The sequence below is a fragment of the Anolis carolinensis genome, chromosome 2, assembly GCF_035594765.1.
Source record: "Anolis carolinensis isolate JA03-04 chromosome 2, rAnoCar3.1.pri, whole genome shotgun sequence".
Taxonomy (NCBI): domain Eukaryota; kingdom Metazoa; phylum Chordata; class Lepidosauria; order Squamata; family Dactyloidae; genus Anolis; species Anolis carolinensis.
Window position 1 is genome coordinate 148682841 of NC_085842.1, and position 19928 is coordinate 148702768.

Genomic DNA, 19928 nt, shown 5'->3' on the forward strand with positions numbered 1-19928 from the left:
GTGAGTAACAGAGTGCTTGTAGATTTAAAACAGCCTCCTGACACAGTAAATTTGGGTGCCCAAGGTGGCGGGTCCTCCGATCTGAAGGTGGTGCTGCTGAACGCCAGGTCTGTCAATGGTAAAGCTGCAATCATCCAAGATCTTATCCTGGATGAGCGGGCAGACCTGGCGTGCATAACGGAGACCTGGTTGGATGAGGCTGGGGGTGTCAATCTCACCCAGCTTTGTCCACCAAGTTATGCCGTGCAGCATCAACCAAGATCTGGAGGCAGGGGAGGAGGGGTTGCAGTGGTCTATAAGGAGTCCATCCCCCTGACCAGGTGCCCCATCCCCCAGTCTACCTTGTTTGAGTGTGCTCATCTGAGGGTAGGGGGCCGGGACACATTAGGGATTCTGTTAGTGTACCGACCACTCCGCTGCACTACAGTCTCCCTGCCTGAGCTAGCAGGGATGGTCTCTGGCCTAGCGTTGGAGTCCCAACGGCTCATTGTGCTGGGGGACTTCAATGTCCATGCCGAGACCACTCCTTCTGGTGCAGCTCAGGACATCATGGCCGCCATGGCAACCATGGGGCTGTCCCAATTAGTATCTGGCCCTACCCACAGAGCAGGGCACACACTTGACTTGGTTTTCTGCCAGGGAGGGGAGGAAGGTGGCGGTGTGGAGGAGCTCACCATCGCTCCTTTGCCATGGACCGACCATCACCTGATCAGGTTTAGAATCACTGCGCCTCCCAACCTCCGCAGGGGTGGAGGACCCAAAATGGTCCGCCCCAGGAGGCTTATGGATCCGGATGGATTCCTGGCGGCTCTTGGGGAGTTTCCCACCACCTTGGCTGGTGATTCTGTCGATGCTCTGGTCACTCTCTGGAACAAGGAGGCGACTAGGGCAATAGACACGATCGCTCCGGAACGTCCCCTCTCGAGTACCCGAGCTAAACCATCTCCTTGGTTCACTGAGGAGCTGGCAGCGATGAAGCGAAAGAAGAGGGAACTAGAGGGTGTGTGGCGTTCGGAGCCGAGCGGGCCAAACCGAACACGGCTGTGTTCCTATCTTAGGGCATACGCCGCGGCAATAGATGCTGCAAAGAACGTTTTCTTTGCAGCTAATATTGCGTCCGCAAAGAACCGTCCGGCGGAGCTGTTCCGAGTTGTCAGAGGTTTGTTATATCCCGTCTCTCAAGACGGGATCCCTGATAACTCGGCAGCCCGCTGTGAAGCATTTGCTCGGTTCTTTGCGGACAAAGTCGCTTTGATCCGTTCTGGCTTTGACACCATATTAACGGCAGCTTCCGAGGATGTAACATGAGCACCTGCTTGTCCCATTTTGATGGATTCTTTTCAATTGGTTGAGCTCGAGGATGTGGACAAGGTGCTTGGAGAGGTAAGGGCTACCACATGCATCCTAGACCCCTGCCCATCCTGGCTGGTGAGAGAAACCAGAGGGGGGTTGGCCGAGTGGGTGAAGGTGGTGGTGAATGCCTCCCTTCGGGAAGGCATCTTTCCAGCGAGCCTCAAACTGGCTGTGATCAAACCGCTGTTGAAGAAGCCATCACTGGACCCCACTCAATTGGAGAACTTTCGGCCTATTTCCAATCTCCCCTTTTTGGGCAAGGTCGTGGAACGTGTGGTGGCCGCACAACTCCAGGCATTCTTGGTTGACACTGATTTTCTAGATCCGGTGCAGTCTGGTTTCAGGCCGGGGCATGGTACCGAGACAGCCTTGGTTGCCTTAGTCGATGATCTTCGCCGGGAACTGGACAGGGGGAGTGTGTCCCTGCTGGTTCTGCTGGACCTCTCAGCGGCCTTCGATACCGTCGATCACGGTATCCTTCTGGGGCGCCTTGCCGGGATGGGTCTCGGAGGTACTGTTTTGCAGTGGCTCCGGTCCTTCCTGGAGGGTCGTTCCCAGATGGTGTCATTGGGGGACACCTGCTCGACCCCACAACCATTGTCTTGTGGGGTCCCGCAGGGGTCAGTACTGTCCCCCATGTTGTTTAACATCTACATGAAGCTGCTGGGAGAGATCATCCGGAGTTTCGGAGTTCGGTGTCATCTGTACGCAGATGATGTCCAGCTCTGTCACTCCTTCCCACCTGTCACTAAGGAGGCTGTTCAGGTCCTGAACCGGTGTCTGGCCGCTGTGTCGGACTGGATGAGGGCCAACAAATTGAAATTGAATCCAGACAAGACAGAGGTCCTCCTGGTCAGTCGTAAGGCTGAACAGGGAATAGGGTTACAGCCTGTGTTGGACGGGGTCGCACTCCCCCTGAAGACACAGGTTCGCAGTCTGGGGGTTCTCCTGGACTCATCGCTGAGCCTGGAGCCCCATGTCTCGGCGGTGGCCAGGGGAGCATTCGCGCAACTCCGTCTTGTGCGCCAGCTGTGCCCGTTCCTTGGGAGGTCTGACTTGGCCACGGTGGTCCACGCTCTGGTTACAGCTCGTTTGGATTACTGCAACGCTCTCTACGTGGGGTTGCCTTTGAAGACGGCCCGGAAGCTCCAACTAGTACAACGGGCGGCAGCCAGATTAATAACTGGGGCGGCATACAGGGAGCGTACCACCCCCCTGCTAAGCCAGCTCCACTGGCTGCTGATATGCTACTGAGCCCAATTCAAAGTGCTGGTCTTGACCTATAAAGCCCTAAACGGTTCTGGCCCAATTTACTTATCCGAACGTATCTCCTCATATGAGCCAGCTAGATCCCTAAGATCATCTGGAGAGGCCATGCTCTTGGTCCCACCTGCCTCGCAGGCACGGCTGGTGGGAACGAGGGACAGGACCTTCTCGGTGGTGGCTCCCAGGCTTTGGAACACCCTCCCCACAAATATCCGACAAGCCCCAACTCTTCTGGGTTTCAGAAAGGCTGTGAAAACATGGCTGTGTGCACAAGCTTTTAACGAGTAATATGATAACGTCGACATGGTCCGATTGAAGGCTGAAGCATGAGGTTTTTAGACAAATTGATCTAATTTACTTATGTTTTAATTTTTATACTGTATTTTAATGATGTATTTTTATAGTTTTAATTGATTATATGTACTGTTTTTTGTTTTATTATTATGTTCTTGGCATTAAATGTTGCCAACTGTGTAAGCCGCCCTGAGTCCCCCCGGTGAGAAGGGCGGGGTATAAATTCTGGAAATAAATAAATAAATAAATACACAGACAAGCATGTAGACCAGGGCTTCTTAAACTTTTTCCACTTATGATCCTTTCTGCCCAATATATTTCTGTGACCCCATATATATAGCTTTGTAAATTAGGTATTAAAATAAAAAAAATTGATAATAACTCAGCATTTGCAATATTTCCTAAACAGGCTGATTAGTACAGTTCCAGCATTTTCTGCAGAGTTCACTATATATATTGTACGATGTTGCTGACAGATTTGTAAATGTGTGGCATTCAGAAAACATTTGTCTTTTCCAAATTTTTAGTGACCCCAACATTGAGCTAAGGAGACCTCATTTGGAGTTGGAATCCACAGTTTAAAAAGCAGTGATCTAGACAGTCTTGGAAAAAATACCTATGTCCAAACATACATATCCAGCTCTATCACACATACTCTTTAGCAAGCAAACAAACGCATTTTAGTATGTGGAAAGGGCAGAGCAGAGGGTTTTATAACTCTTGTGTTTTACTTTCAGATGCTTATGAGCAAAAGGATCTGGAAGTAGAGGGGATATGAGTATGGTGAGATGGGGTGGGGTGCAGAGTAGGCAAGATGAATGAAACTATTGCATAACTAAATGGTACTCTGACCATGTTACAGTAGAAGCTTATGGATTTTAAATGCCATGTTGTATTCTGCACTGAATCCCTTTTCTCCCCCATTCCCATTAGATATAAATGAACTGAAGGTGTTTGTGGACCTGGCTTCTATCTCTGCTGGGGAGAACGACATGGACGTTGATCGTGTGGCTTGTTTCCATGATGCTGTGCTTGGTTATTCTTCCCTATTATATGAGTTGGATCAGGAAGCAGGGTTTGAGAAATTCATGGACTGTTTAGACAAACTATGGAAAGCCCTGGAAAGTGATCAAAGTCTCCCTACCAAACTGGTAATATATGCTGCAAATCTTAGCCCATCTTTTTGTTACCTACTTCCATGCAGTTGTGGATTTGATAAAGATAATACATTTGTATTCTGTTCCAGTGTGGTACATTGTTTTCAATAAAATATGCCATTTTGGTATTCTATATGGTATTATATCAATCTTATAACAACTCAGGGGTTTAAGATCAGAATGTGATTTATATGTGAACACAATAATGAGGCCCTTCTGCATTGTGTCTCTTGGTGAATTTAGTAGCATGTGACTTTAGCATGTGACTTTGACTTTTTCAATTATCACTGTGCTCAACATTATAAAACAAAGAATTGCAAACATTATTTACTTTGTTGAAAATTACAATTTGTCTCCAAATCATACCCAATCATAATCTGCGGATAACTAACCATTGACTAGTCTAACTGTATTGTATGATTTGATGTGGCATTATTGGAATTATTCCAGACTAACTTTTTTCTGAACCCCCCAGCGTGACTCTGCAAGGCATTTGGAATGGCTAAAAACTATAAAAGAGAGTCATGGCTCTGTGGAATTGTCATCTATATCATTGGCAACTACAATCAACAATAAAGGAATCTATAAAATTAGAGCCCCAATTGAAGGCCAGAAGGTAAGAAGGCTTAAAACTGCTTAAGGTTTATGGCATTCTTGAAATAGGTAAAGGTTTCCCCTGACGTTAAGTCCAGTTGTGTCCGACTCTGGGGGTCGGTGCTCATCTCTATTTCTAAGCCCAAGAGCCAGCATTGTCCGTAGACACCTCCAAGGTCATGTGGCCGGCATGATTGCATGGAGCGCTGTTACCTTCCCGCCGGAGCAGTACCTATTGATCTACTCACATTGGCATGCTTTCGAACTGCTAGGTTGGCAGAAGCTGGGGCTAACAGCGGCCGCTCCCGCTGCTCCTGGGGTTTGAACCTGGGACCTTTCGGTCTGCAAGTTCAACAGCTCAGTGCTTTAACACACTTTGTCACCGGGGCTCCTTATTCTTAGAATACTGCCCTAAATATTAAAAACCAAAAATACTAGCTTTATAGGGACTAGAAGACCCTTACTCCTTCTCTCTTCCAGTTCTCTGCCTTGTTCATCCCTTTCTTTGTTTACTGTAAACAGATTAAGACAATTGAATACACAAAATTTATTTATCCAGCTTATTTCCATCCTCCTCCCAGTGGTCATGCTGCTAAAATAAAATGTACTGGCTGAATGGGTCTAAAAAGATTAAAAGGAGTTTCTTTGTGAGATGCTTTGTTAACTGAGATAGTTGTAATGTTTATCTGTTGGAAGGTTTCTCTGGACACTGTGTTATGCCTGACTATCCTTGAAGGACATGAACATACAGAAGAGTTTCGACAGTATTCTCTGGAAGAGCTTAGAGAATTAATGAACAAACTGATGTTAATGTCAGGAAAAGTAGAACAAAGTGCAGAAGTGGACAAGTTTTCAGAGGTAGGTTTTCACTTGGATTTTCTGTTTGTAGTGGAAAGTGCTAGCATCCTGCACTATGTACTTTAATTTTTAGAGTAAAGGGAGTGGATGACAATAAGGAGGAAAAGAGAAGTCTGGGTGCTATCCGACATCCATAAAGACGGAACGTTGAAATCCCCACCTCCATGTTTCATGGAGTATAGACTCCAAGGGAGTGGGTAACAGTTGCTTTAGTGGATGAACGCGCATCTTCTTTGTGGTCTCTGCAAATCACACAAATCTGTATTCTGAACCTGTGCAGAGTACTCATGGAATTTTCTAGAGCTCTAAAAATAGAATTTTGGCAGCAACCCTGTCCACTATCCAAGCCTATATATATGCAGGGGTGTCTGAATTCCTTTACTTAGCTTGTGTTTGCAAGTTGTGGTTTCCACATATGGGTTTGTTTTTCGGATTGACTCGGTCTGTTTCCTTGGTATTCGCTTCCCTCCAGTTGTCCAACTCTCGGATTTAGTCTTCAGCAAAAATGCGGGTAATTTTGTCCCTTTCTCAGTTCTTGGAACTATAAATGTAATATGAAATATTTTTACTTTATATAGTGAGATAGATAGATAGATATATAGAGCAGCCCATAACATGATCCGCAAAAGGAAGAGAAGTTTCTGATGGAAATCATTCTGAGCTCCCATCACACAAAAGACTAAAAGTTTGAGTTATCTGTTCTTTTATCCAAACTAGAGCTGCAGCTTTGTAGTATAGCTTAAAGTTTAGTATAGCCATATCCCCTATGTTCTTAGCATCTTGCAATGATTTCATCTGAATTCTTTGTTTTTCGCCTTTCCAAATGAATTTGCCAATATTTGTGTATCATTATTTGAAGCTAGTATCGTTTAATATTGGTATTGTTTGGAAAAGAAACATCATTTTAGGGAGAACAGCAAAGAAAGTTCTAGCTGGGACCATTGTTTTAATTCTTTTTGCATTCCATTCCATCCTTTTTCATAGTTGTCCAGTATTTTTAATAGTCATGTAGATTCCCAGATAATTGACTTTGTTGACAATCTCAATACCTATCCTTTCCTTCAAGATACTGTGGTCCTGCTGCTAGATATTCTTAATCATTATTTTTGTTTTCTGTGTATTGTGAGTCATCCACGTTTCCAAAGTTCTCAATAATTTCCAATATTTTAGGTATGGTCTCTATGGACGCTTCTGTTGCTATCATCACATCATCTGTAAAGAGCCTCAGTTTGATGGTTTCCTTTTTGATTTTCATTCCTCTTACGGAGTTTCCTTGTTGTATTTTTCTTATCAACACTTCTACCTCGTTATAAATTGTAATAGTAGTAATGAACATCATATTCCAGAAGTTTTTTGGTAATTTTCTTTGATTCTCTTGAATTGGCTGTATAGTTTTTTATCTGTATTGAAATCCACAGTAGAGTTGTGGTCTCCCATCAGAAACATATCAGTGTACTCAATACCTTCCTCTTCTTTCCAAAGTTTTTCAAAGGAAGGAGCTTTTGCAAGGTTAGGAGCATAAATATTCACAATGAGTATTTTCTTTGTTTGTAATTCTATCATGACCATTAGAAATCTTCCTTAATCATTTGAAGTGCCAGAGTTTGGGGATATACAATAACAGGCTATTTCTTTTGGAAGTTCCCGCTGAAATAAATTCTTCTTCTGGTCTTTTTTGTTTAAAATGTCTCCTAGCCTGTTGTTTAATGTGCATCTCTTGTAGCACTATAATACCAGCATTTTTATTTCTCAAAGAATGAAAGAATTTTCTCTTCTTATTTGGTGAGTTCAATCCATTTATAGTCAGTGAGAATATCTTTAGAGTCTTCGTTCTTGTAACAGTATGTGATCATCCATTTCTTCTTCATCTTGTGGGGTGGCCTGTTGCTGTTGTTGAGTATTTGAATAAACCCTTCATGAGCAATTTCCAGATTTGAAGTGAATCCTGATTAGGATAATGAAACATACTGTGCATTTTATAGTACCATTACTTTATGCTGTCTCTATAAATTTAATTTTGGAGTCTTGTCGTTTCTGACGTAGGACAACTACCACAAAGCTTTCTTGGCAAGATTTTTTTCAGTTTGTTTGCCTTTCTCTGAGGCTGAGTGAGAATAAGTTGCTCAGTGTTACCTTTTGGGTAGCCATGAATAAGTGAGGCATTGAACCCTAGTAAAAAAAAAAATCAGAATATAACACTCAAATCACTACAAAACACTGGCTTTATAGTCTTACATGTATCTTTAATTGGACCTGGTTCTACGTGTAATTGAAAGCTCCATTTTATTAAAAAATATTCTGCTGTAATGACAAAATATTAAATATTATATTCATTTTGAAGCTCTTTATTCAGACTGAAAGTTAGAATACAGTGTTCCCTCACTTATCGCGGCAGTTATGTTCCAGGACCACTCACAAAAAGTGAAAATCTGTGAAGTAGGGACGCTATATTTGTGTTGTTTACAATCTCACTGGCAAGTAGCGTCTCTGTCCCCTCCTCGCCTCTCAAGCACACGCATGCAAGCTTGAGGCAAAAATAAAGCTGCTTCAGTCTCCTTTTCTTTCCCTTTGGTTTCTCCTTCCTTCCTTCCTTAGGCTTCTCCTTAGGAAGGAAGTAAAAAGAGGGATTTATAATATTATTTTATGATTTATACTATTATTTTAGTGTTTATTAAAAAACCGCGAAACAGCAAATCCGCAATAAGCGAACCGTGAAGTAGCAAGGGAACACTGTACTTTCCTAAACATTTCCTTTCAGTTCTAATTTATGTTTGCTTGTCCTATGCCCAGGTATTTTCTAGTGTCCAAAGACTTGCACTGTCTTTCATAGACATTTATTGTGCTGGAAACATGCTCTTCCGTTCCTGGATTGCTGAAATATACTGCTCACCGGAGAATGAATTCTCTATTATCGTGAACTTCAACTTGGATGCTAGCTCCAGTCTTGTTGGAAATGGAGAAGTGGCAGAAATTCTACCTGCCATATGCCGGAAGATGGAGAATTTTCTAGAGAGATGGAACCACTTCATGTATGAGAAGAGATCCCAGTATTTTTATCTTAATTACTACACAGCTAAGCAGCTTGTGTACTTGTGCAAGGAACTTGGCTCCAGACACCCAAATGAGGCTGCCCTAATGTTATTATCATTCATTAAGCACAATTGCAGTGAAAAGGAAATCCAAGAGATCTTTGGAATAGTGAAATCTGAAAACCCAGAGAGGCATTCCACTCATCTGTCTGAGCTGGTGGCAAGTCAAAGAGAGCTGACAGCACAGCTGGAGCATATTTGGGACTCCTACATGAAATGCATGGATTCCTTCCTTCCAGATTGCTTGGACATTGAAAGCCTTGGGGTCTACCTTGACAAACTGGCAGACCTGGAGAAGAGGAGTGTTGTGCGGATATTGCCACAAGGCCTTCATGCTGGCAGGCCCAACCTCATTCTCTGCCCTCGTCTTGAAGTGTTGGCTTCAGCCCTGGCCATTTACATGAACAGTCCAGAAGAGATGCTCCCCTCTTATGATGAAGTCTTGTTGTGTACAAGGCACACCAGCTATGAGGAAGTGGCGCTGTTTCTGAGGAGGTGCCTCACCCCAGGCTGCAAGGAGAGGAAAATTTACACCTTGTTGTTTGCTGATGAGTTAAGCTATGATGTTGGTTGTAGGTCCGAAGTATTGTTCCAGAGCCTTCACTTGAAGCATCAGGATGATTATCGCTTGGTGATCCTCTGCAATTGCGAGAGAGAGCATTGCTATATCCCTTCTGTCTTTAGTCAGTACAAAGTTCACATGATTCCTCATCAACCTCTGAAAGACATCCAGTGTTACCTCGAGAATCATTACAAAGTCACGGATCCTGCGAATTCATTAGCTTCTATTTTCAAGGAACAATTTTGTGTTGGAATTGTATCTTCCAAAAGAGCTGGAGTGGGTAAGAGAATTACATTTAAAATTGATTCCCTCTTAATTTCAGAGTGCTGAAACCCACTAAATCAGGACCATCACAGTCAATGATGAAATTTGATAGGATTTTCAGTGCAAGGAACAGCTAAATTACCCATCCTTGAAACAGATAACAACTCTCTCCCTTCTCCCTCCTTTTCTTCCACATGCACATTTGCAAGGACCACAGCAAGTCTGGAAGGTTTTTTTCCCCTCTTCTAGTGTGCCTACTTAAAAAGGTAGAAATGTTTCATTTTCAATTAACCAGGACTAACTCTTGTTATTTTCTCTAATTCCAGCAAAATTTTATTAATGTTAACTGCAGTTTGATTGAAGGAGATAAACATCAAACAATAAGAAACATGCTTGTTTAATCAAACCATAGTAACTGTTAACTATTAACGGTTAATAACAGGATGTCTTAATGCAGTGGTTCTCAACCTGTGAGTCCCCAGATGTTTTGACCTTCAGCTCCCAGAAATCCTACCAGCTGGTAATCTGGCTGGGATTTCTGGAAGTTGTAGGCCAAAATACCTGGGGACCCACAGGTTGAGAACCACTGTCTTAATGGGTTTTCCATCATAGGAGTGCCATTAGTGAACCAAAAATGGCAGTTATCAACATGAACAACAACTGGTCAACACAGTTTAGGATTCAGTTAATATTATATTTAAATGCTTAACTTAAAATTGGTAGTAGGAGCTTTTGAATTACAGTAGAGTCTCACTTATCCAACATAAACGGGCCGGCAGAACGTTGGATATGCGAATATGTTGGATAATAAGGAGAGATTAAGAAAAAGCCTATTAAACATCAAAATAGGTTATGATTTTACAAATTAAGCACCAAAACATCATGTTAGACAACAAATTTGACAGAAAAAGTAGTTCATTACACATTAATGCTATGTAGTAATTACTGTATTTACAAATTTAGCACCAAAATATCACGATTTATTGAGAACATTGACTACAAAAATGTGTTGGATAATCCAGAACGTTGGATAAGTGAGACTCTACTGTACTCAAAATCCCACTAGATGAAGGGGGAAGAGGCAGGATTTAACTTGTTTTTGTTATCTGAAAGCATGAGTTCTGGAGATAGTCTGAAATCTAAAACTATATTATGTATGTGACCTCCAGTTACAAGATATGTGATACCCAGTATCAGGAAGTAAGTTTTCGCTTTTGTAAATGTATTCCAATTCAAAAAGATTTTGACTGTTTTTAATTGTGTAATAAATTGAACAACAAATTTTTGTTGCTATACGTGCTGCAAATTGGGGTCAAAAATAATTTTCCATGCTTATGAAATATTTAAAGGTTTTAGGAAATGAACTAGGTTTTTCTTCATGATTTAAGACTTCTAATGGAGAAAAAAAGTGTGTAAGGTCATTAACTTTCAATGGTAGTGTAAATGCAACCTTAAATTTATTTATTTATTTATTTATTTACATCGCTTTTACCCCGCTTTTCTCCTCGAGGGGACTCAAGGCGGCTTACAATAAATAGGCAAAAATTCAATGCCTAAAAACAATGTACAAAACAACAATTCATATAAAACAGATACCATTACAAAATAAAATTACATTATATAAAATTTTAAGCATGTCCAAAATTAGAATCTATTCATCCAGAATCCTCAATAAGTCTTCATACAGGTCATGTAAAGTCCATGTTCTCATTTATTAAAAGCTTGTGTGCACAACCATGTCTTTAAGGCTTTACTGAAGCCTAGGAGAGTTGGTATCTGCCATATGTTGCTGGGGAGGGTTTAAATTGCCCAGAAGAATTCCTCAACAGTGTTCTGTTTATAATATTCATGAAAATAGTTTATTTTCCTTTTTTCTTTCTTCATTATTTGAATTTCTAGAATAGCACAATGCATTTTATTTATCATGGTTTTATTTTAAATTGTCCACTGTTTGGTTCCATTTTTATACTTTTATTTGACCACCAGTTGTATGTATTTAAGATCAGCACAAGAGGAACAGAGATGTCACAAGGGGAAATATTTTTTAAAGCTGCAAGCTAGGTTGCCTGTACGAAATATTTACTTCAGAGTGGGTATTTTCACCAGCTGTTTTGTGAAATGTTTAAAAAGACAATATTTATGTCAAAAGTGGGCATATACCGCAAATACATGAATTCAATATCATTGATAGTCCTGATTGTTTCACAAGTATTGCCAAAACAGAGAGCATCCACTGTGGTTGGTATATGTTTGGGGAGGCACCTTGTACTGGCCTAACCGATGTTTACATCCACACATTCATTACATAAGTCCCTTCCCTGTCCACATGCCTTCTCTGCATGTGAATGTGTATGCAGGTGTATGTTTGCCTCTATGCACATGTCTCCAAGTCACCTGTTGACTTGAGGTAACCAAATGAATCCATTGGCAAAGAATACTCTTGTTGTTTGCCATGGCTGTCCTTTGAAATATAATTCCCAACATGTGGCATTCCCTGGTGGTTCTTCTGTCATTTAGGAACTAATTGGACTTGACCCTGTTTATCTTTCAAGATTTCAGGTTAGTCATGCTTGGATACTTCTTAAGTGTTGCTGAATCAGGCTCTAAAACCTGCTTTTGCATCATAGAATCGTAGAATAGTAGAGTTGGAAGAGACCTCATGGGCCATCCAGTCCAACCCCCTGCCAAGAAGCAGGAAATCGCATTCAAAGCATCCCCGACATATGGCCATCCAGCCTCTGCTTAAAAGCCTCCAAAGAAGGAGCCTCCACCACAGGCCGGGGGAGAGAGTTCCACTGCCGGACAGCCCTCACAGTGAGGAAGTTCTTCCTGATGTTCAGTGTCCTATTTTTTTTTATGTGTCCAGTAATGTCTAAAATGTTGCTTTGTTAATTGTAGGAAAATCTCTGTATGTAAAGAGGTTGCATGAAAAAATGGAAGCAAGACTCAACAAAAGAGTGCCTTTAAAAACTATTAGACTTATAGATCCGTATGTTGATGAAAGCAAATTGCTAAAGTCTCTCCTCCCATTCCTGGACCACAAGCACCAGAAACAGCCTATGATATTTCATTTTGATATCACTTCTTCAGTGAGTATTCTACAGTTTACACACATTATTCCTTCGTCCCATGTCTCTCAATATATTTGCCATTCTGTTAATTGATTATGTACATATACAATCATTAGATCACTGAGCAAGGCAGATCAATTTAAATAAAGGTCATATAAATCACTACAATAATGACTTAGTTTAAATTATAGATTAAATAATTTGCATTTTTATAATTTAAATATATTCATAGGTATTTGCATTGTTTATAATATGTACAAGACTGCAAGGCAGACTTATGATCTTGTAACTTTAGCAGTCTTTCTTAACCAAAGAACTTACAGACACCAAGGGGTCCCAATGTGCCTGCAACTGGGAAAGCACTGCAATCATAATTTCCCAGTGCCCCAGTCAGGAGAGTCTCAGATATCCTTTGTATGGTGAGCTGCCTGTCTTGAGAGAGAGGCTTTTGGAGAGTGGCAGTGGCAGAAGTAGCTGGAGTGACAGAGGCCCATCATCATTGCTGCATCTGTTGTAACAAATCATGTCCATTCCTTTAAATCAGTGGTTCTCAGCCTGTGGATCCCCAGATGCTTTGGCCTTCAAAAAATCCTAACAGCTGGCAAACTGGCTGGGATTTCTGGGAGTTGTGGGCCAAAACACCTGGGAACCCACAGGTTGAGAACCACTGCTTTAAATAATGGCACAAATCTGGTTGTTAAGATGTGTCAGTTTGCAGCTATAGTAAAGTTCCGGTTAACCGAGACTCCGTATTATTCAAGACGCCGCCGGGGGCGCCCCACCCTCTCCCTCTCCTTCTCTCGAGTTCAAGAGAAGGAGAGGGAGAGGGAGGAGGAAACGCCCCGCAATCGCTGCTGCCTAGCAACACTCGCAGGATGCTTCCCAAGGGGCGAGGGCTCGCCGAGGGGCTTCCCTTGGTGAGCCCTTGCCTCTTGGGAAGCACCTTGCGAGCATTGCTAGGCAGCAGCGATCGTGGGGCGCTTCCCTAAACTGGATTGCTGGGAGGGATAATAGGGCCTCCCTATTACTCAGGAAGTTCGGTTATCCGAGATTGGGCCCACCCCCTTATCTCGGATAACTGGAACTCTACTGTAAATAGAGCTGTTCACAGTATCTTAAGAGAGTGTATTCAATTCTTATAAAGAAAATTATAAGGAATTATATAGGAAATTGCAGCATGTAATATGCTAATTACATATGGTATGCCATGAATGCTGTCATAATCTGAAACACATTTTCCTGTTTTCCTTTTTTCATGTTTGACTGCAGGTAATTTGTGTGAGTATAACAGAGATGCTAATTCATTTTATGCAATTGTAGACATAGGTGTAGTTAATATATTTGTGACAAGACAAAGGTTTAAGTTGTTAGTTTGGGAAACATACCAAGGAAGAAATTTAGGGTTTTATTCATGGTCTAAAAATTATGTGTCTTTTGCTATGCTCTATCCTGCCTTTAAAAAAATAAAACATTTTGATCCAGCATGCTAATAAGAAGTGACATCTCTTCCTGTTGTTGATCCATGACACTTACATACTCTTCTAGGTTCAGACTGGAATTCCAGAATTCTTGTTCAAACTATTAGTTTTACAATACTTGGCAGATACAGATGGAAAACTTTGGCTCAGGAAACAGTACCACTTGTATGTTATAGAAATTCTCGAAGTTTCTCCATCAGCATCAAAAAACCAAAAAAGATCTGTAAGTATCTGTGGGTAAATGCTATCTATAGTCTTAATTTACCAGTGTACATTTTGTTGCCTAGTTCTGTTCCACTCCCTCAGAGTTCTTATACAAAACTGTGTTCCTTCACAAAGTTGAATTCTGACACAGTCTTTCATATGTGAAAATCTGTATGTATGATTCTGTGGCATAGTAGTTCCATATGTGAAACTGCAGTATGCCACAATGGCCATTCACCACTCTAGAACTGCTGCAACCCTCTTCTCTAACGTAGCGATTCAATGACTGGTGGAAAACAAAAGTGGAGAATGATAAAAATGTCTGTCTGTTTGCCTCTAGCCAGATAACAAAATGATATCAACCGAGGTCTGCTAAGGTTTTGTGGTGCTCTCAGTGGATTATGTAATCATTGGGGTGCTGTGAGATTTCCGTACTATATGGCTGTATGGCCATGTTCCAGAAGTGTTCTCTCCTATGTGTAATCATTCTCTCCTTGCCGACTGCCCAGCAGTGCTGAACACTGTTCTGCGCTTTTGAACATCCACCCTTGCTGAAATATAATATTTTTGATTGGATTATATTTGGGAAGTTTCCATTTAAAAGATAAAACTGATGAGACAACCAAAAAGACAACTCAATAGACAAGGAGAGAATCAACAGAAATTCATCCTAAGGCAACAGAGTCGTAAAGATTCCTGGAAGAACTTCAATAGATTCGTAAAGAGATGAGGCAGGACCTGAACTCTTTGAAATTGGTATTCTGACAAGAATGGGTTTATTTCATGTCAAAAGCATTGTACAACAAATACATTTCAAATAATGGAAATAAATAAAAAATCACAAGCAACTAAATAGTTTTGGACCAAAAGCGTGCAACAGCAACCGCATTGTCTGTAGCTTTAAACAACTCCTCCTCCGTACATGAGGCAGGGCATTGTGGGCAAGCATACATATGCGGAGTTGTTTGTTCAGCTCCACAGTCACACAAGGTGGAGGATTCCTCCAGGTAGTGCCACCTTGCCAAGTTGTCTTTAGATCTGCCCACTCCGCTTCTGAGTCTGTTCAGGGACTTCCAAGTTGCCCATTCTTGGTTTGCCCCTGGAGGAAGACCCTCGTGGGGGGCCATCCAGTTAGAATTGCCAGGTTTAAGCTGCCCAGAGAGACACCCTTGCTGCTGCTGGAGGAACATCAAGAGGAGTGGTGGTTCTCATGAAGCCCTTCCTTGATTTGAGTCTGGTGGGAGGAGGGTGATAGCCATGCAGTGGGTGGCTTTCACAATGTTCGACCTTTTTTCTCTCACCGTTAGCAGCAACTTCCCGTTGCATGTCAGGAGAGGCAATGCCAGCTAACTTGTAGAGTTTATCAACAGGTGTAGGTTTAAGGCATCCCGTGATGATTCTGCATGTTTCATTCAGTGCTATGTCCACCTGCTTTGCATGGGCAGACTTGTGCCAAACAGGACAGGCATACTCTGCAGTTGAGAAAGACAGGGCCAGGGCTGATGTTCTTATTACTTGTGGGTCTGCTCCCCATGCGCTGCCAGTCAGTTTCCGCAGGATGTTATTGCGTGCAGCTACTTTGTGCTTGGTGTTCATGCAGTGTTTCCTGTATGTTAGTGTTCGGTCTAAGGTGACACCAAGGTATTTAGGATGGAAACAGTGTTCAAGCTCTTGGCCTTCCCAAGTAACTTTCAGTTTCCTGTTGGCTTCGCGGTTACGTAGGTGGAAAGCACACACTTGTGTCTTGGAAGGATTAGGCTTCAGGTGGTTCTCTTTATAGTAGCTGGAGAGATCTTTCAAGGCATTAGTGAGTTGCTTTTCAACTGTTTCAAAATCTTTTGCTTGTGTTGTGAGGCCAAGGTCATCAGCATATATAAAGCTCTTTGTGAGTGGAGGTTGTGGCTGATCGTTCGTGAAGATATTAAATAAGGTCGGTGCAAGAACGCTGCCTTGGGGTAAACCATTCTTTTGCCTCCTCCATCTGCTTTTCTGGCCCTCCACATAGAAGCTGCGGTTTTCTAAGGGGGTCTGGACAGTTTTTGTAAAGTCAAAGTCCCGGGTGATATGGTAGACTTTATGCAGCATTTTTCTATGTTGCACCGTGTCATAGGCTGCCGTAAGGTCCACAAAAACTGTTCCCGTAATGCAGCCTTTCTCATAGCCTTCCTCGATATGTTCAGTCAGATGAAGAATTTGACCTGTACAGTTTTTCCCTGGTCTGAAACCTGCTTGTTGTGCAATAAGCTTGGGTTCGATAACAGGTCCTAGTCGATTTAATAGCATCCTCTCATAGACTTTATATAGATGACATAAGAGGGAGATTGGTCGATAGTTCCTGGCATTGGAGGCATCTTTACCAGGTTTTAAGATGGCAATTATCTTAGTTTTCCTCCATGCTCTGGGAATCTGTTTGTGTGCCAAGCATTGATTGTAGAATTTCAAAAGCCAGTTTTCAGCTTTGGGGCCCAGGTGTTTGATTTGCTCCATCATCAGGTCATCTAGGCCAGGTGCTTTACCAGTCTTGCATCGCTTGATGGCTTCTCTGAGTTCTTTCAGGTTTAGAGGAGAAGACAACTGGTGGGTTTCAAGTTCTGGCACCCTGTTGATTTTCATCTTTATTCTGCTGCAGTTGGTTTTCCCATTCTGAATTAGCTGGTGAGCTATCTGATCTGGTGTCACGTTCGCGTGTCCAGGGTTGACCAGAGGGTCACTATCCAGGCGTCTCAGCAATTGCCAGGCTTTTCGGCTACTCTTGGACATGTCCAGGTTCTCAAGCAGCTCTATCCAACGGTCTTTCTTAGCATTAGCTAAGGCTGTAGATAGTTTTTGGCCTGCTGCTATAGTCCCATCACTGTATGGGTTCTCTTGAAATAATCTGAGATATTCTTGTAGCTGATTTAGTGATTCTTCGTTTAGGCCTGGTAGGTAGCTTGTGCGACAGCCTCTAGGGATTGAGAGCCTTGAGGATCTTTTCACAGCTTCTACGAACAGGTCATAATTTTCTATAGAAGGTTCTATATCAGAAATAGCAGCTTCCAAGGTCTCTGTAAACTTTGTCCAGTTAGCTTTATTGAAGTTATATCTTCTGTGGAATGGGACACTTTTCGGTCTTACAGCTGCATATGCTACGCAGCATATTGGTCTGTGTTGTGTGTTAGGTATCGGGTTTAATACCCTTTTGGTGCATTGATGGCTTATGCTTTCCTTTACAAAAATCAGATCAGGGTTATAACCACGCTTCCATCAGCCGCTATTAAATGATGGTGGTAATTTACTGTCATGAAGGAGGCTCATTCTACTATTGTCGGCCCACGTTAGAACTGCTTCGCCATTTCTATCATCTTCGTCATAGCCCCAGACACAGCTGTGGCTATTGAAATCTCCCACAACAAAATGGGCTTCATGATTGTGGCAACTGGTTGGGGGTGTAAAATAGAAATCAGCCCCAGGTGGTTTATAGAGTGATGATACGGTGCAACTATCAAGTTCCACAGATAAGATTTCAATGTTGTTCACTTCTGTGAGGGAAGTTGCAGAGATTGCTACACCAGATCGTACAAAAATGGCACTGCCATATTGTCTGTGAGGTCGTTCCACTGCCAGCTGCATTCCAAGACTTTTTGGTCTTCTCATTGAGATGTCTCTGTGTGTTTCCTGTATATATAGGATGTCACACGAGATGTCCTCAGACATTTTGGCTAATAGTTCTTCCTTAGCAAGTGACAAACCTTCTATATTAATAGACATAATCGTTAGCAATGGTCTTGATAAAGACCTTTGGTATTCATCCATTCATCCAATGCTTTTGGGTTTGGAAAGATCGGCCGCTTACAAGAAACGTTGCCCAGGGGACGCCCGACTGAATTCACTCAATCTTCGGGGAGGCTCTTTCCGTGTCCCCCAAGAATGGGTTGAAGTGAAGGTAGCTCTGAAACAAGTGACAATGGATTTAAGATTGACTACTGATATGTGTGGATAAACTTGAAAAGAAATTTCTGGAGGATTTATTCAAAGCAGCAGAAGATAGAAAAATTAACATGTGAGGCATCTTTGCTTGAACTGTTTTGCTATGGGTTTAGTCTTCTCTTGAAAGAATACACCAAGATGCACAGGGGCTGACGCTACCATACAGCTTTATTGTTCATAATACAAGAGTCTAGCACTACTGCCCATCTATATAGGGCCCTAGTTACAATGTCATCAATCACCCAAAACCTCTGGTGCCTGGCCTTTCCCACATACCAGAGCCACCTTCTGACCCCTCAGGGCAATTTACTTTTATGGCCGGTTCCTGTGTCCTTGCAGTATCCTGTCCTCCCTTCCGGCTATTGGCCATGTGCTCTGTGTCAGGACTGGGGAGCTGATCATTGCATGGAATTAGTGATCTTGATACAACGATAGAGAGAAGCAACTGGATTTACCCGCACTTCAAGATTTGAAAGAAAGAGAACATTATATAAAAATTAGAGGATTTCCTGAAGCTCCAAAAGAGGATACAAGAGGCATGATGATTGAAGCAGTAGCCAAGTATTTAGCTATGGATAAGGCTGAATGAGAATTTTAAATGGATCAAAGCTTCTCAGATTACAAACAGAAGGATTGATCAACAAGCAAAAGATATATACTACAAGTTTAAACAAGATCTGGAAAATGAAGAGCTAGAAGGAGCTCATGGCGGATCAGATCAACAGGAGCAGCCAAGTGGAATGTCACAAGATTTGAGAAGTGGGAAAGAAAAGGTAGAACAATTAGGCAGTGATATGGAAGAACTTAAGCAAAGACGAAACAGGAGAGTGAGAAAAAAGGTTGGCTGATAGATACAGGCTGACTTATATAAAGAAAGCTCAGAAACATTGGTCGTTATCAACTTTTACCATAAAAGACCAGGAATGGTGGAAAGAAGAACATTGATGAGACAAACACATTGAGTAGAATTAATAGGTTGATATATGTTTGTGTTGTTTTGTTTTTATCTGTGAGATTGGGAAGTTGATGGTACCACAACTTGTAATTGGTTAACCAGGGGTAGAGTCTGGAAGTAATCAAATGAATTCTGTTGTATATAATATGACAATGCTGCAGAATATATGTTTTTTAGGCAAATACTTTATTTCATGCCCAAACCAATCCATGTATTTGCAGTTAAGAATACTATGGGTAGACAACAAAGATGATGGTAAGTGAGAGGACAAAGTTGAAGACATTTGAAGACTATCGGTATTGTTAGGGCGTTCAATGTGTTTGTATTGATAAACAGGCTCAGACTACAATTTCTGAATGGCGTGGTTTTAATATTGAATGTAATGTTTTAAAAATGTTAATATGTGTTAATTTTAATTCAATCTATTTTAAGCTTAATTTTATGTGTTATGGCATTAAATAATGTAACGTAAGCCGCCTTGAGTCCCCTTCTGCGTAGAGAAAGGCGGGGTATAAATAAAGTAAATAAACAAATAAATAATGTATGGAGTATTTACTCATAGATTTATTTACTGTATAATTAATCAAAACGATTAAAGAATAAAAACATTTTAAAGTGTATGTTGATTGTACAGGAATTTGGTGATCTTTGTCCAAAAATTACTTTGGATGCACTTCATCACATACAATTTTTTCACTACTTTGATGTTTTTATATTGCAATATGTGCCTGAATGACTAGTATTGAAATTAGTAACAAAATTTGTGAAAGAACTGTATGGTACATTTTAGTTTGTTTTTTTAATACAACATTTAAAA

At 41.6% G+C, this 19928-nt stretch overlaps 1 protein-coding gene across 4 annotated transcripts in view; it reads left to right on the plus strand.

Annotated features, from left to right (window-relative positions):
• Positions 1–19928, plus strand: part of rnf213 (ring finger protein 213) — a 164878-nt gene that overhangs the window by 76133 nt on the left and 68817 nt on the right. For all 4 annotated transcript variants that reach the window (XM_062970800.1, XM_062970802.1, XM_062970801.1 and 1 more), the window contains 6 exons: positions 3847–4064; positions 4546–4686; positions 5361–5522; positions 8313–9453; positions 12336–12526; positions 14054–14209. In XM_062970800.1, coding sequence (XP_062826870.1) covers positions 3847–4064; positions 4546–4686; positions 5361–5522; positions 8313–9453; positions 12336–12526; positions 14054–14209 — 2009 coding nt within the window. The remainder of the gene's footprint in view (positions 1–3846; positions 4065–4545; positions 4687–5360; positions 5523–8312; positions 9454–12335; positions 12527–14053; positions 14210–19928) is intronic.